Below are 15,968 nucleotides of genomic sequence, written 5' to 3'. Positions count from 1 at the left end.
AAAAAAAAATTTAATAAATCAGTAAAAAATATCCTACTGAAATAGTCCGCGAGGGAAGGAAATAAAACAGACCAAATCCGTGCTAGACAGTGGACACACAGAACGTCGGCGTAATACTTGCGACCAGCGTATAATATTACAAGCGCCGAAGAAGACTAGTTTGAATGTGGTCGTCAGAGAAAGTTTTTATCCGACGGCTGGACGTACGTTCTGTACGTTTGATTGGTCTACGATGTATGTATATATAGTATGTGTATGTTTATTATTATTTTTTAATACCGAATTATCGAGTTAGTATATAATATAATATAATAATGTAACAAAAAATACAATTAAAAAAAAAAAAATAACACGACAAGTATGTAATATGCGGACATGTGGTTAAACGTATTATTTGTTGCAATTTAAAAACCTATTAAACAACGTAAATAATAATAATACATAATTATGATAATAGTACAAATAATAATAAAAAATATTTAAAAAAGAACACCAAATATTTACACGTAATTTATGGATTATTTTTAATGCACGATAATTCCTATACTTAAATTAGTAGAAAATCCTCTATCGGAAATTTGTGACACAATTTATTGGCGAATTTTTTGAATAGATCACCGATTGTTTCTTCAAGAATAGGTTTGAATTCTTGAGCAACATGTCTCCAGTTATCGTTTAAGAATGTATTCATGGCTTCACCTGCGAGCAAATAAAACAATATTATTAAATAAATATTGTTAAAAAGTATATATTAATCTTAAATAACAAACAAAATAAAGTCATTAATGTTTGTCTTTTAATACATATTTTTGTGACTTTATTTTTGTACATTATATATGTACATTCATATATTATCTATTCATGTTCCAGTGTTCCGTACCTACCGATTGTAAATATCATTAATGAAAAAAAGTAAATTAAGTTCAAATATACTATTGATATCTAATATACACTATACTTAAGTATAAATTAAAATTTGTTTGAGTTTAATATTAGTTATTGCATGCATATTGATATTATATTGAGTCTATCATGTTTATACACATGTATATTGTATATACTTTATAGTATATTTACCTGTAGGCAAACAAAATTTAAAAAAATGTATTTATTTTAAATAATATAATGCGTTTTAAAAACATTTTATTTTGATTTTTCAATGTTAGGCATTGGGTTGTTATTGCCAAGTCGTATTATTATACGTTTATGACGCATATTATATAGAACAAAAATAATCTTAACATTTTCTTGCAAACGAAGTTTTCGGATGATAATACGTTTCATCATGTCAAGTATGAAAAATATACGACACTTAGATTAAAGTCATAACTTAACCAAAGTATTCGTATACAATTTATACATTATATTCAAGGCTGTAGAAAGAACACATTTTCGAGGAGGGGGGGGGTTAAATAAAATTATATTTTCATTGTAGGTAATTAAAAAAAAAAACAACTAACACATGAATTAAATTTACAACTATAAAATATTTCGGAGAGGAGTCTGAGGAGGGCATCAAACCCCAATTATATACGGCCTTTATTATATTATAAATATATGAATAGGTATAAATATTTTTAATTTTTCAATGAAGTTTTTCAAAATATTTATTAATATACAGTATACTCGATAAAGAAAGTTTATTTTTATTCTATAGTTAAGTTACATAGCTTATCCATATTTGATGTCTCAGTGTTACAAACGCGTACCTAACATAACAAATTTTACGTTCAGAAGTTCCAATTTAGCTACGTCAGTTTAAAATGTAGAATGAACTGACATCTTATAAAAATTAAAGGTAACATTATTATCTAGGTTATTACAGAGGATTTTTATTTAATTTTAATTTTAAAGTGAGTTATGAGTAAGTATATATATATTACCAAGTTCCAAGTCGCCTTCAAACAAGTCACTGAGGTAAATACTTGCATGACCGATTTGAAAATCAACGGCTACATCTTGGATATTGAAATGATTTCTACCTTCAATTTGAATAGTATTACCTTGGATGAGAACATTAGCCTCAATATTTGCTACAACACGAAGAAACCAAAGTTTAATTTAATTAAAATTTTTTATACAAAAATAGAGCTGAAAAGCCATACTATAATTTCCTTCGCTTATACCATGTCCAGAAATGGGTAACATTAGAATTCTGCCTTCGATCGAATAATTGGCCGTCATACGCAGATGAGGCAACCAAACTTTAATTCGAATCCTATCTTTTTCCATATCCACTCTGAATAATTACAATAAAAAATTAATGATACACACAATTGAATTATGTATCCTTTAAATTTAAAATCTAATTTGTGTAGGTACTTATGAAGTTGATGACTATTTCTAATAACTTAAAAAAATATTATACTCATAAAAATACAATATCTAAAAAAAATTTAATTTTAAAGAAACCATAAAAATGTATTAAACTATTTTATTTTAACTTTATAACTTACTTAACACTTTTTAATATAAATTGACTCGGTCCATACACACTAATATTTCGGTAAATTGACTGTACGCTGACACTTCCTTTGTTGCCTTGGTTCATCACAATTTCAGGTATGTAAAGTGGTTCACAGGAGGGTATAAATAATTCCGGGATTCCTGATAAACATATTAGGCAGAATAGAAATGTTAATGCAATTGTACTATAAGAAAAGTATATGTATATGTAGTATATACAAAACGAATTTTACTGAAATGGGTTTATTATAAGCCTCGCCAAAATCATTCATAGTTCTGCTTAATAATCATCCCTAGTTCTCAACATATTTACAAATTTGTAAATTTCATTGATTAATAGTCTTAAAATAAAATTAATCGCCTTTTTGTTATTAATTCCATCGTTTGTATACAATATAAATCAGAACTATTCAAATATTCATCTAGATTTCAGATATTTTTTATATATATATTCTTTATATCAATGTTTCTGTTCTATTGTTTTTCTGAAAAAATATGATCATACTTGTTCTCTATTTTTTTTTTTTTTTACGAATCATTAAAATTAATACTGGCCATTAATTGGTATCATAGGAAAATGTGAGCAGGCACAAATTTACAAGGTTCAAAAAGTAATGAGGTTATAAACGAGATTTTTAAATTATGTAAAATACGGAGACAGTGAAATTCGTGTAGGAAATCAAAATGATTTAAAAATGTAAGTAATAAATAGTCTCAAAAGTATTTATAATTTATAACTCCGTATAATATAATATATTTATTGGAGTATGTCAAATTTTAAATCATTAAAACTAAAATTAATTTAGTACGTTTTTGATTGAAATATTTTCAGCTCATCGCTATGCATTATTTAAATTAATAAAATACGTTTTTTATATTATTATTGATATATAACAAATAAAAATAAATTAATAGTTTACCTCTTGCTAAGTATGGCCTTACGTCTTCGATGGCGCATTTTATACAGTCGTTCAAATTTGGATCACTTCGATGACAAGGTCGTAATATTTTAGCTGTAAAAAAATATTATTAAGCTTAATTATTTTTATTTTATTATTTGGATTAGTCTTACATAGCCTTGTTGTTCGTGTATGGTCGTGAAAATCATTTTCAGAACGTATGTCAGTCATACAAAGTACAAGTGCCAAGAAACATAAATTATAATTACTACTCGTCATTTTTTTTAAATTTAAAATGTAATCTTTACGCTTCAAATATTTAGTAAGAAACCAGACACTAAAATGATAATCTACAAACCTGTAAGTATATACTATAGACCAAAACGTGTGGTCAAATTGTTTTGTACGCAAAAACAATTGTATATAAAACAATTGAAGTTTTCCGCGTTTACAAAGGTATATATAATTGCAGATGATGTGTTTGACTTATAATTTTTGTTTACTTTTATTAAAGGTTTTGGTTTAGTTAAGTTCCGCGTTGTTCACGCGACAGACGTGTCATTTTATCCATTATAAAGAATTAAACAAATTTAAAAAAAAAACAAATTTAGTTTCGAGAAAAAAATCAATTATTATATTATATATTTTTAAAACTAAATTCTGTTTTAAAACATTTTAAACGCTATTATAAACATTCTTTTACTAAATTGTAATGTATACATATATTTTTTTTCTTGTTTAACATTTGATTAAAGTAGGCTAAAAACCTATGTTGTTGAAGCTTTAATAGACTATAAAAAAAAAACATTCATTTTTAAATATTGCAATACTATTTCAAAAACATGTAATGTATTATTGTAATATAATAACGATTGTAAATATTATCTGACTATTTTCCATTAAAATGTTAAAATGTCGATTTTTAAACATTATTTGGTTATTATTTTTTTTTTTTTTACTGATCTCTCTAACTATATTTATATGTTTAATGTTGTCTTATTGTAATATTGTGTAGGTATATTGAATAAAATTACAATATATTAATAATACACATATTGCATTATTATTATATTACATAGAATTATTTATTATTTTTTGTTACATTTAGTTATGTAGTGGTATTTGAGTTTTTGTGTCGAGACTATTATGTTAAATAGGTACCAATGTATTATATTTATAAAAACAGTTTTTCATAATAAGATTTTATATTAGATATATTTTTAATCAAAAAAGAATTTAGTAGGTATCCATCAATGATATCATCCGTGTAGATTGTGGACTCAAAAAATATAATTAGTACAACTTATAAGTTTCTGATTTCTATTTAAGTATATAAAAAAAGTGTTCTCTTTATCATTCCGTTAAAAGATGTTTGAATGTAGTATTATATTATAAATTATAATTACCATTTACCAACCAATATTTAAATATCAATAAGGATATTGACACAGAGCAAAATATTTGCGAGTGGGGCAAGATTGCGGTAAACTAGATTTTTATAATGTAATTAACCTTGATTTTTAATCATAGAAACATTAGAAACGGTTTACTTCTTGAATTGATTGAAAACATAATTTATATTATTATTAGTTTATAAATTCGCTTCCTTATTCATTTTTATATGCCCAAATAAAGATAATCAATCTTAAAATTTCTTGGAATTTTTAACTTAGTGTCTAATATTGTTATTAAAACTATAATTAAATATGAGTTAATTTACAATTTAAAAAAAATATATCTATAATTACCTACTTACTCAATTCATTGATTTTATAATGATGTGTTTGTTTTCTCTTTTGTTATTAATTGTGTCTGTCATCACTCATCACATTTTTCAGCAGTAAAAATACTTTGGATTTTCTACTTTTGCATCTTTTCTGGTAAGAATGTGAATCTAGTTAATACGTTGGGTGGATCAAAAATAGCTCATTTGCCATTTTCTAAAGACCCAGGCGCGTATACAGGAGGGTTCAACCCTCCACCACCACCAAAAATTGTATTCGGTGTACGTGCCTGTATACTCCATACAACTTTCATTATATTTTTTTTATCATATTTTGGTTTTTTTTTAGCTATTTATTGTCATAAGAAAATTTCGATTGTTATTAGTTTTTTAAATAACTGTAGAACCATTTAATCAACTTCATAATTAGTTATAGCAACGTGTAATATTTATTTAACTGCTAAAATAATTCAGACAATAGCCTAAACTTATGGTAAATATAACCTTCTAAAAAAACATTAAACTAAATAACATCAATTCTCGAAATTACAAATCTAATGTGTTATTTCAATACTTTCAAATAGTTAAGACACTATATTTAGATTAAAGTTCCTATTCAGTTAAATTAACTGACAAATGTAGTTTATTTTAATGATTTAAAGAACATTTAAATAGTTGAAAACATAGCAAAGAGTCAAAACAACTATCATATATCTATTAATTTAATAGAAAGTAGAAACATAAAACTATGTTTTTTAAAATTATTTCTGAGGTTCTAACATAAAATTATTAGCTTTATATCGAAAATGATCATAAACGTTACTTATGTAAGTATTATAATTTACATTTAATTATTCAAACAATATGTATGAGGAATGCTTTTTTTAATCACCTGAAATATATTCAAGGTTGTAGCGTGTAGTAAGAGTAAGAGTGTAAAGAAATAGAAACTATATTTATTGTTTACTTTTTAAACGCTTCAGTCGTCTGTATTTTTGTAATCTATTTAAATTATACTATAGTAGTTACTTAAATCCAATGTAATATGTTTTTACAAGCAATATATATTTTTATAACAAAATAATAAGCGTATTAAGTAGATATATACTAAATATACACTACCATTTAATCATTTATTATGCTCTTGGTTTTGCCATTCTTCTGCAGGATTTTTTTGTAAAGCTTTTTATTTAGCTTTATATTTCAACATTCTTGAAGTCATAACTGTAAGGGTTTTTTTTTTAAAAAAAACTATAGATAATTATTTTTCGTTACTATGAAAATAAATATAAAACACTAAAAAATATTTTCTGAGTTTTTAATTAATATTTTTGTATAGAGAAATCAATGTGGTTTACCTATAATAGGCATTATAAATAGTTTATGAAAATTTCAAAGAGTGATATTTATGTTAAATTTAAAGATATTATAGAATGTAGTTAGGTATCAATGTGTTATATTTGTCTTCGTTCAGAATCTATAAACTAATATACTGGAATATTTCTGTACACTTTAACAATAATATATTATGGTTAATGTTAAATTGGTACTACCAAAATAAAATTCAACTTCACACTGACCGAAGTTCCATCAATGATGATGGCCTCTTCAAAAAATCAATAACCACGTCTTCCTATCACATATTACTATTAAATTTATCTAAATTATTGTATTCTAATCTTAGATTGTTTTATATACGATAATAAATGATTAATGTATAAAAAAAAATTTTAAATACTTATAATGTGAAAAATGGAAGAAAATATACAGTAGGTACTTAACACTTATATATCTACCTATTCTACCTATCTAATGCCTACAAGTGTAATCTCGAGCTCTCCAAACGTAATGAAATGGTTTCTAATAATTAATATTTCAAAAAACGATTTATCATATATTTAAATGTGCTTATGTGTTGCAACTTTTATTTATAAAATTCGTGAAGAATTTTTACAGATAGCGTGAGAAATATTATATCGTTAGTCGTTATTTTAGTTATGTTGATGTTATTACTTTTCCAAATTACACATGAGTGGTAAACAAATATGATTTTAGCGGAAGTATTTAAGTTTTTATAACTTTGCATTTATAACTTAATCTACAATATTGGGTCTAAAATATTGTTAATGCCATACTCTTATATTATTCATCACTAAACATTTAATATTATTCAAAATTAATCACTATAATTATTAGAAAACATACATATTTTAACTGCATAGGTATAAATAACTTATAATTTTCTTAATAAACTTCATATTTTGAATATAATAGTTTTTAAATTAATAACACTACAATAATTATGAGTGTCTACAAATAAAAATATATAAATAAAAAATGTAATAATAAAGTTAGAAAAAATTATTGCAATTAATGCAATTGAGTATCTCTCAATCAGTTTTCAAAACTTAACAAAAAAGTTTTTCAACAAATAGATATTATTGAGTGTTTTCACGAAAATCGATCTTTCTGTTTTCCACCGTTTATTATTTCTTACTATAATAATAGTTAAATATTGTGAAAAATAGTAATTTTCGTATTTTTTCAGACGTATGGTTTTAGTTATCATATTTTTGTAATAACTCCTAGGGCGTTTAATAGATAATGACCTATAAGTACCTTTTAGTCACTCATAATATGTTTATTCACGTACAATTTTGATTTAACCTTGGCGACGGCCGATAGGCATTTGTATTATATGGAAACGATTGATACCTATTACATCTTGTAAATTCTAGCTACACTGTCAGTTCTCTATTGGGTTCATTCATTTACCTGATAACCCTCAAGAAGAATATACCAAATTAGTGACCTGACACAAGGTTATTTCCAGTGCCCGATTATATATATACCCGGAGACTGTTTGGCGAACTCCCCACAAATTAATAAGTCATTGATAGAAAGAGATTGAATTTTATCTAGCTCTTTATTTAAGTTTAATATGACAGTTAAATTAATAGCATTTATTTTTTGCATAACCGTGATTAGTGAAATAACTGGTCCATCATTGCGTATGTATATATTTAAAAATTTTAATTTACCTATAATGTAGCTACTGATTTTAGGATTAAAAAACAAGCTCTTTTTCAGCTTCATACCTTCAACCATGCAATCGAAACGACCCTGGTATTAATGAGTGTTTAATTAAATTGATGGAAAATATTCGTCCCTATATCAGTAAAGGAATACCAGAAATGCACATATTACCTCTAGATCCAGTGATGGTGCCATCTGTGACTTTGAAACAAGATTCAGCCGGTTCAGTTAATTTTGTTGCACTGTTTACAGATTTGATGGGTTATGGAGTAAAAAATTTTCAAATAAACAAAATGAAGTAAGTATTTTAATGATAAATTTACTAGTTTAAATGTTTAAATACCTTTATATACTCATACATCTATTTAAGCAGGAGTCTCCAACAATTTCCAACAAGTGAGCCTTGTTAAGCATTTTAAATATCTGTAGAACTACCACTAATTGCATTTATTCTTCAAGAAGATAATGGGCCTACTGAATATGTTCATGTGATCATAGTTCTTTATAATTGTATTTGTATATTATAATATAGCAGCATTAATCTTTCTATCAGCTAGAGAGGTCATGTTAAGAGACTAAAATATTGAAGTGTAATCGTATGGCACAAAGTTTAATCTTTAACACAAAATAGCAAAACTTAAGAATTTTCATTGTACACGCTCATGACTATTTGCTTATTCAAATTCAAATTAATAATAAGTGTATAGTGATGATAATTTAAATAGTTCATATTATGAAGACAGATATACCTATATGAAATTATATATTTTTTAACATTTAGAATTTAAAAAAAAAATTATTTGTCTACAAAAATATGATTTTTTTACAGAATTAGTTTCAAAAACCAATCATTGGAGATCGACGTTTATTTGCCTTTGTTCAGAATCGAATCCAGGTACGAAATCAATGGTAAAATATTAGTTCTGCCTATTAAAGGAAATGGCAAATTCGTTGGAAACTTTAGTAAGTTACTGAAAGTAAATTATATTAGCATTTAGAGATAAAAAAATATTCACAACATAAACAATAATAATTTAAGGTAAGTCAGTGACGTACCCAGGATTTTAGTACTGTGAGTCAGGGGTTTATCTCACTTAAGCAAGAGGCCACTGTATAAAAACTTTAACCAACTATGTATTGCAAAATACTAAGTCATTCCTTGCGCTCGCGATTTACCTTATTAATTATTTTTATCACATTTTGATACCAAAATTCTATAACTAGGTATATGACATAATTCATTTTTTTATAAGATTTAAAATTTACTTACAAACTTTAGGCATTATTAATTAAATACTATTTTTGTTCAATTTGGTACATTTTAAAGTTAATCGAGTATAAGTCTGTATATCAGTGGTATCATTTTTGAGGAGAGGTAAGGTGGGCATTTGCCCCCGTCTGATTCGAAAATCAGATCGATTAGTCTGTTTCTAATTATTTCTGTTTAACATTATCACATTTTACGAACGCAAAAATATGACTATACTTTTATAATCTTTTGGGAAAATATATTATATCTAGCTGATCCCCGTGCACATCGTTGCCCGTTAAAATACTAACTCTATATGATTCAAAGTTTTTGTTTAAATCTTCGTTTAATACCTGGCTAGTCATGATCAAAACTTCCTGTAACGAATTCTCGTGGATTTACTCTATCATAACTTCCATTAACAATTTTTAACACAGTCATATAAAATACAGCACTAAAATTATATTCAATCATAATATTTTATCGCATTTTCAGCTTTGTAAAGGTGAAACAATTTTCAAAGTATTGGTACCAAATAATAATTAATTACTAATTTCATATTCTTCCATACTAAATTGTATAAAAAATTTAATATTGGTTAAGTAGTTCCAGTGATTAAACCGAACAAACGGAAACTTTCTTCTTTATATCATAATAACCCTTTTTACCTCTGTAGGAGTTGATTTTCGTAAAATACTTTCTTAGGGGGTTTTCACATCATAAAATGAAATTACTAAATAAATTTCATACTTATAGCTTCAGTGATTCCGGCAAGGTGATTTTTTAAATTTTTTTCACCTTTTATCCCTTTTAAGTTTTAACCCCTGTTGGGGTTAATTTTTGAAAATCCTTTTATAGTGGGCGTTATACACCAAGAAACAAAACTACTGTCCAAATTTCACACTCATAGCTTTAGCGGTTCCGTTTAAGCACTATATAAGCAATGAATGAATAGGGGCGGTCTCCCATATAGACGTGTATTAAGAAATTATTGTCCCAACGATAATTAATAATTAATAATAAATTGGAATATATATAGACACATGGATGGATGCACATGGAATTTGGTATGTGCGTTTTCGAACGTAATTAGTCGTTTTTTTAAAGTTAGTATTCTCAGATGAAAACATGTATAATATAATATACTACTTACTTTTAGGAGAAAATAATCCAAAAACTTACTGAACTTAAAATGTAGATAAATAGATAATATCTAAATTCTACACTTTCAAGGTAATTTTTACCTATTTTATATATAGGTACTATACACTTATCTAAATATTTAAAAATAAATAATATGTTTTTATTTATAAGTTAAAACTATACTACTGAATACTGATAAATATATAAATATAAAATTATTTACTCCTCATAATTAATTATTTTAGATTCTGAGTGGAGTGATGAATGCATTGATTTTACAATGATGTGTTTTTTGATTTTTTGTATTTGTGTACACGATCAGTTGTTGAGATAATGCTTCGATTTTCAACCTCAGTAGCTTTCCCGGTTGGAAAGTGAGTCTAATTGGGACATTGGGAAAGTCAAATTTCGAAATTCTAAGTAGTTCTCAAAAACACCGGAAAAAACAAAAAAAAATTAAGGAAAACCGGAGGGTATTTTAAGCTTTTTAGCGATTTTTGATAAAATCGAATTTTGATATTGATGTAACTCTAAAAAGAATTAGGTACCATAGACATATGAAATTTTCACTGAATGTTTAAACAGGCATTTTATGTGCTTGATAACATTTTCAAAATATATCAAATATTTTTAAGTTATTAATAGACATTTGAAATTTTTGATCATTTTAGTTTTTTTTTTTTATGAATGACATTAAAATTTTATTCTTTTGGTAAAAAAGCTTGGAAATTTAATACAAAGCTCCTAATATATTATTCCTTATTATTATTATTTATTTATTAATTATTTAATATCCTTATTTATTTATATTGCTACAATGCAGTTAAATATATTAAAAGTACATTGTCTCAATTTTTTTTAATAAGCATTTAAAGTTCAAATCTTGACAAAATACGTAAAAATCACGAAAATTTGCAATTTATTTTGAGTTAGAAATTCATAAAAATGTATCTTTTTAAATCTAAGATTTGATAATTCAAAACAAGATTCTTCATAAGTTTTTCTACTTATATCAAATAAAAATGTCTACTGAAACTCAAATTAAATTTTTATGAGCATTTGAATTACAACATTGGATATTCACTTTATTTCTGTTGTATCGATATTCTTATTTTTTTGTTATTCAAAAACAAATATATGTAGAAACTTAAAACTTACACTAAATGTTTATTTTATCAATTCTTATACTTGATAAAATTTTCAAAACTATTTTTTAGTTATTTATAGACATTTGAAATTTTCCATTTTTTTATTCAATAAAATCTTATTCATCATTGGATCAAAAAACTTGAAAATTTAATACAAGGTTCCCCATAAGTTTATATTATAGCAGTGGAAAATATAAAAAATACATAGGTATGTTTTTTTTATACAAACATTTAAAAATCAAATTTTGACAAAAATTATTAATTGAAAATTTACAAATTCTTTGGTTGTTAAAAATTTATAAAATATTTAAATCTTATAGCTTAAGATTTAAAATTAAAACAAAGTTCCATGTAAGCAGTTAATTCTGTGGTAAAACTATTGCAGAATAACCAAAAATTACAATTTTAGCTATACTATTGTAATTTAAAAATATTATTCGAGGGTATTTTAAATTGTTTATACCTTTTATGAATGACTGAGTGAGTAATGTGCATAATAAATCTGATTTAATGAATTTGGAATTTATTTTAGAGATACCTAATATTTTTTCTTTGAAATAATAACAATATAATTAATATAGTATAGGTATAATATATCATAGACTGACAAACCGTCTCCGCTCAGAATCGTTTTTCGTATACAATGATATTATATTATTTTATTCAAATTTAATACTGTCCATTACAGTAACCCATTTGTTAACTACTTTACAGTACAACGACATCTACTTACTCGCTTTTTATGTTTTTAGCTAATGTTTCAGCAAAGATTAAATTTGATTTAAAAATTGTTAAGAAAAAGAATCACAAAAACTTTTTTGATATTAAACAAAATAAAATTAGTTTGGAAATAGGAACAGTAAAATTACATTTTAGTAATTTATTCAACGGTAACAAACAATTAGGTAAGAATTTTGAGGCATAATCTTCTTAGAAAATTTATATTCTGGTTAATTATTTCGTTAAATTGTTGTTTTAGGTGATCATACAAACCGGTTTATAAACGATAATTGGAAGGACCTAAAAGTGGAGATAAAGCCGCTGCTTGAAGACACTGTTTCTTCCATAATCATAGGTATTATCAAACCAGTATTCGAGACATTTAGTATGGACGATATATTTCCAGTCTAGACGACTAAATATAATAAAGTGTCTTTGTTGTATTATTAAAAAAAAAAAAATGAATTTTGTTAAATTATAAATTGAATAATAGTAATATTACTTATATGTATATATATGAATAGTTGTATAAAAAAAATACATTGCATAGATCATGACCATACTGGTGAGAATGGGACCCCCCACAAATTACTACCCAACATCTAGTGACTAGTATTGGAGATTAAACAATGAATATATAACTGTGAAACTATATAGGATATTTTAAAGGAACAAAAACAATCAAATCCTTTAAAGATTTTTACTAAAAGCTCAGCTATATGCGAAGAAAAGAGTTGAAAAATAATATAAAAAAGCTGTTACGAGTTCATGTACTGATATGTTCAAATTTATGTCAATGCAAGTGATACTCATGAGTTGAAAGCAAAAGTTAATATATTTTGTGATTGCAATTTCCAACCTATTATAGAAACTTTCAAATATCTTTTAAATTTTTAATAACCTTTTCAAACAAAGGACGGGCTGCTGTAGTGAATGGGTAAGTGAAATTCGACGGGCAGCGATCCGGTTGTAATATTTTACATAGAACACACGGTCAGTCCGCTTCCTGTTTGAATGTACTTTAATATATTTAAAGACATTTTTTATAAAGCGAAAATTCTTTTAAAATTTAAAAATAGAATGTAATAACTTTCAATACCTATGGTTACGCAAACCGCCGGTTACAGGTGTTAATGTATTACACATGATAGTTGATATAATATTAATTTTTTTCCGTCGCTGTTTAAAGACGTCGTATATTATTTATAAATTATTAAATGTGATCAAAGATGTGACTTAATTGTGTATCAAAATTATAAGTTTAATCATATTATAATGGAGGTGTTAAATGGTGTTGTTCCCATCGTGGTTGTCTTTCAAAAGTGTAGTAGGTACCAATTGAGTATAGGTTAGCCATGGGTACTCCATCCAATGACGTTGAAATCGCAAATTTCGTTTTCCACTCACAGGAAACTTATAATCGTTTGGAGAACACCAAGAGTTGTTTAATAATATTGTTCTTTGATGCTCAACTCACTAATATTAGCATTTACAAATTTTCCAACATCAAGCATACTCACAGATTTAACCGCTACTAACTTATTGCACTGACCTTCATTTCCTCGTGATGATTAGCACTTAACATTTCTAAGCTGTCAATTTTAATTTTTTTTTGATTCTGGTTCTGTGGAAATCCAAGATGATAACTTAAATTGTGAAGATTTATTTATTTTTTAACTTTCACGTATTTAAATGAAAAATTCACGAATGCAACAAAACAGCTATGCACCGAACAAATAAAAAACAAATAAACGTCGTGTACTCGTGTGTACGATTTAATGCACTTGCCGCTCCATGATTACTGACCATCGATTACCAAAATAATTAAGAATTAGGATTAGATGCTGTAGGTATTATATGTGAGCTATACATTAGTTTTTACAAAAGTACATTAAGATTAGTTATCGCTTAAATAACACAATATAAATATAAAATATATCGTTTTTTTACTTATGTGTTGTTATCACAGTGACACGTGTGTGATGTACAAGTTTCAAATATAATAGACATATAAAACTATTCAATCTTATTTTAACAAAAAAATTCGGGGCTGGGGGGGATTTGAACCCTATAATATCCCCCGGGCTACGGCCTTGTATCCCTGAATTATTTTTAACTGTGTACTTCATAGTCCATAAAAAGTTCTACCTCTTAAATCATGTCTCCCAAAAAAATTTCGATCGGTAGTTGTACGCCTCAAGCACGAAAGAAAATGGAAATACAAGCTTAAAAAAACAATTAAGCAAAGAGCCAAAGAGATTATAAATGATAATTAAGCCTGTCACTTTTTAATTTAGCCTATCTTCTACCCATAGTTCTAATATATTTCTGTACCATTCCAATTTCTGAACCAATTGCGATAAAATTAATTGGTATAGAGATTTATTGGACCTATTCGCAGAATATAGGCTAAGTTATAAAGTGATAGGCCATCCAAATACCATTCAATTGAATACCACTTGAATTGTCAGACTTTTCTCATAAAACAAATAAATTTATATAATGATAAACTAAATAATATTGAGTATCGTTGTAAGATTATTACTTAAATATACTTAATATATTTTAACCATTATCTCTGTATAAAATTATACTGCTAGCATATTCACAGGTACCTAATGAATTTAACACACAGTTTAAGACAAATAAGAGAGGTAGAGTTAACGGGCTACGAATAAGTAAATGGGTTCAGTTAGTACCTGTTATAATATTTTCAAAAAATAAAAATATATTTGAGAAATAACGATTATTTTAGTGGATGGCACGTTTTCACATTGATCAAACCTTTTTTCTATCAAATATTCACATTGTATACAGTTCACGATAATTAGGTATTAAATACCTGCTTTTATATAATATTGCTTTGCTTCGAAATAAAACTGTAGGCACTTATAAAAATATGTTTAAACAATTTGTTAAAAGTTCAATGAATTAGGTTTTTGATATTTATGCCAAATTTATTTGAAGCTGATTTGAAGGAGCAATCAATATAATACTCATATGCTGCCTGTGTAATGTTTCCTTTATGTAAAGTAATAGGTTGTAGATTCCATTTATCGCAATCTTGATTTTGGGTTTTCTTCTGATTACAAATCTATTTGTTCATTTATCAGCAGAAGATTTTATACTCATGAGTCAATAATGATGAAACTATTAAAATAGGTAGGTACTCAAGTTTGAGAGCGCATTATTATTGAATAAGCTTTCTTATTAAATACAAAAATCGCAACATTAATAATTTTAAATATTCATTTTTATTGCGGTTGATAATAGTAAATGTGTTAACAAAAGGTGTTCAAAAATAAAAATAAATACATCGATGTATAGTTAGTGAATTCGTGACATAGGCGTGCGCAAAGTTTCAAGTCGGGGGCAGCGAATATTTTTACCGGCCCATACATGATGGGTATTAAGTTAACATTTTTAAGCTCAAAATCAAAATTTAACCTTTGACCTTTAAATAAAAATATTTTAAACGATATTATCATTGGTTAATCATAGATTGTTTTTGCTCAACACCGGATACCATATCAAAATTAAAAATACATCAAATATCAATAACACATTATTCTTTATTATTATAA

At 25.9% G+C, this 15,968-nt stretch overlaps 2 protein-coding genes across 7 annotated transcripts; one reads left to right on the top strand and one right to left on the bottom strand.

Annotated features, from left to right (window-relative positions):
- Positions 1 to 113: 113 nt before the first annotated feature.
- On the top strand, positions 114 to 13,255 carry LOC107166577 (protein takeout-like). 4 transcript variants are annotated; one of them, XM_089219602.1, is made up of 5 exons: positions 114 to 234; positions 8,179 to 8,422; positions 8,954 to 9,087; positions 12,417 to 12,569; positions 12,644 to 13,255. In XM_089219602.1, exons 1-5 carry the CDS (start codon positions 165 to 167, stop codon positions 12,793 to 12,795), a joined length of 753 nt encoding a protein of 250 aa, XP_089075728.1. In that variant the 5' UTR covers positions 114 to 164; the 3' UTR covers positions 12,796 to 13,255. The 4 variants fall into 4 exon arrangements, with proteins under 4 accessions (XP_089075728.1, XP_089075730.1, XP_089075729.1 ...); XM_089219604.1 differs by lacking the exon at positions 114 to 234 and adding an exon at positions 3,587 to 3,725; XM_089219603.1 differs by lacking the exon at positions 114 to 234 and adding an exon at positions 5,120 to 5,245.
- On the bottom strand, positions 364 to 6,674 carry LOC107166992 (protein takeout-like). 3 transcript variants are annotated; one of them, XM_089219601.1, is made up of 6 exons: positions 6,211 to 6,674; positions 3,387 to 3,479; positions 2,457 to 2,607; positions 2,106 to 2,239; positions 1,884 to 2,033; positions 364 to 699 (listed from the first exon to the last, which is right to left on the bottom strand). In XM_089219601.1, the coding sequence occupies exons 3-6, from the start codon at positions 2,549 to 2,551 to the stop codon at positions 548 to 550; spliced, it is 531 nt and encodes a 176-aa protein (XP_089075727.1). In that variant the 5' UTR covers positions 2,552 to 2,607; positions 3,387 to 3,479; positions 6,211 to 6,674; the 3' UTR covers positions 364 to 547. The 3 variants fall into 3 exon arrangements, with proteins under 3 accessions (XP_089075727.1, XP_089075726.1, XP_015371361.1); XM_089219600.1 differs by lacking the exon at positions 6,211 to 6,674 and adding an exon at positions 5,122 to 5,242; XM_015515875.2 differs by lacking the exon at positions 6,211 to 6,674 and adding an exon at positions 3,539 to 3,668.
- Positions 13,256 to 15,968: the final 2,713 nt, after the last annotated feature.

This window comes from Diuraphis noxia, unplaced genomic scaffold (assembly GCF_037042655.1).
Source record: "Diuraphis noxia isolate RWA-SAM2 unplaced genomic scaffold, SU_Dnox_SAM2 contig0002, whole genome shotgun sequence".
Taxonomy (NCBI): Eukaryota; Metazoa; Arthropoda; class Insecta; order Hemiptera; family Aphididae; genus Diuraphis; species Diuraphis noxia.
The sequence above is the reverse complement of the archived record's forward strand: the minus strand, read 5'-3'. Positions and strand labels throughout refer to the sequence as shown.

Excerpts from the sequence above, each read along its gene's own strand:
- LOC107166577 (XM_089219602.1), top strand. The coding sequence starts at position 165 with ATGTGGTCGTCAGAGAAAGTTTTTATCCGACGGCTGGACGTACGTTCT. Across the intron at positions 9,088-12,416 it reads CAAATTCGTTGGAAACTTTA|CTAATGTTTCAGCAAAGATT; the intron begins GTAAGTTACTGA and ends TTATGTTTTTAG. Across the intron at positions 12,570-12,643 it reads CAACGGTAACAAACAATTAG|GTGATCATACAAACCGGTTT; the intron begins GTAAGAATTTTG and ends TTGTTGTTTTAG.
- LOC107166992 (XM_015515875.2), bottom strand. The coding sequence starts at position 3,644 with ATGACGAGTAGTAATTATAATTTATGTTTCTTGGCACTTGTACTTTGT. Across the intron at positions 2,608-3,386 it reads AAGGCCATACTTAGCAAGAG|GAATCCCGGAATTATTTATA; the intron begins GTAAACTATTAA and ends TATGTTTATCAG. Across the intron at positions 700-1,883 it reads TGAAGGCGACTTGGAACTTG|GTGAAGCCATGAATACATTC; the intron begins GTAATATATATA and ends ATTTGCTCGCAG.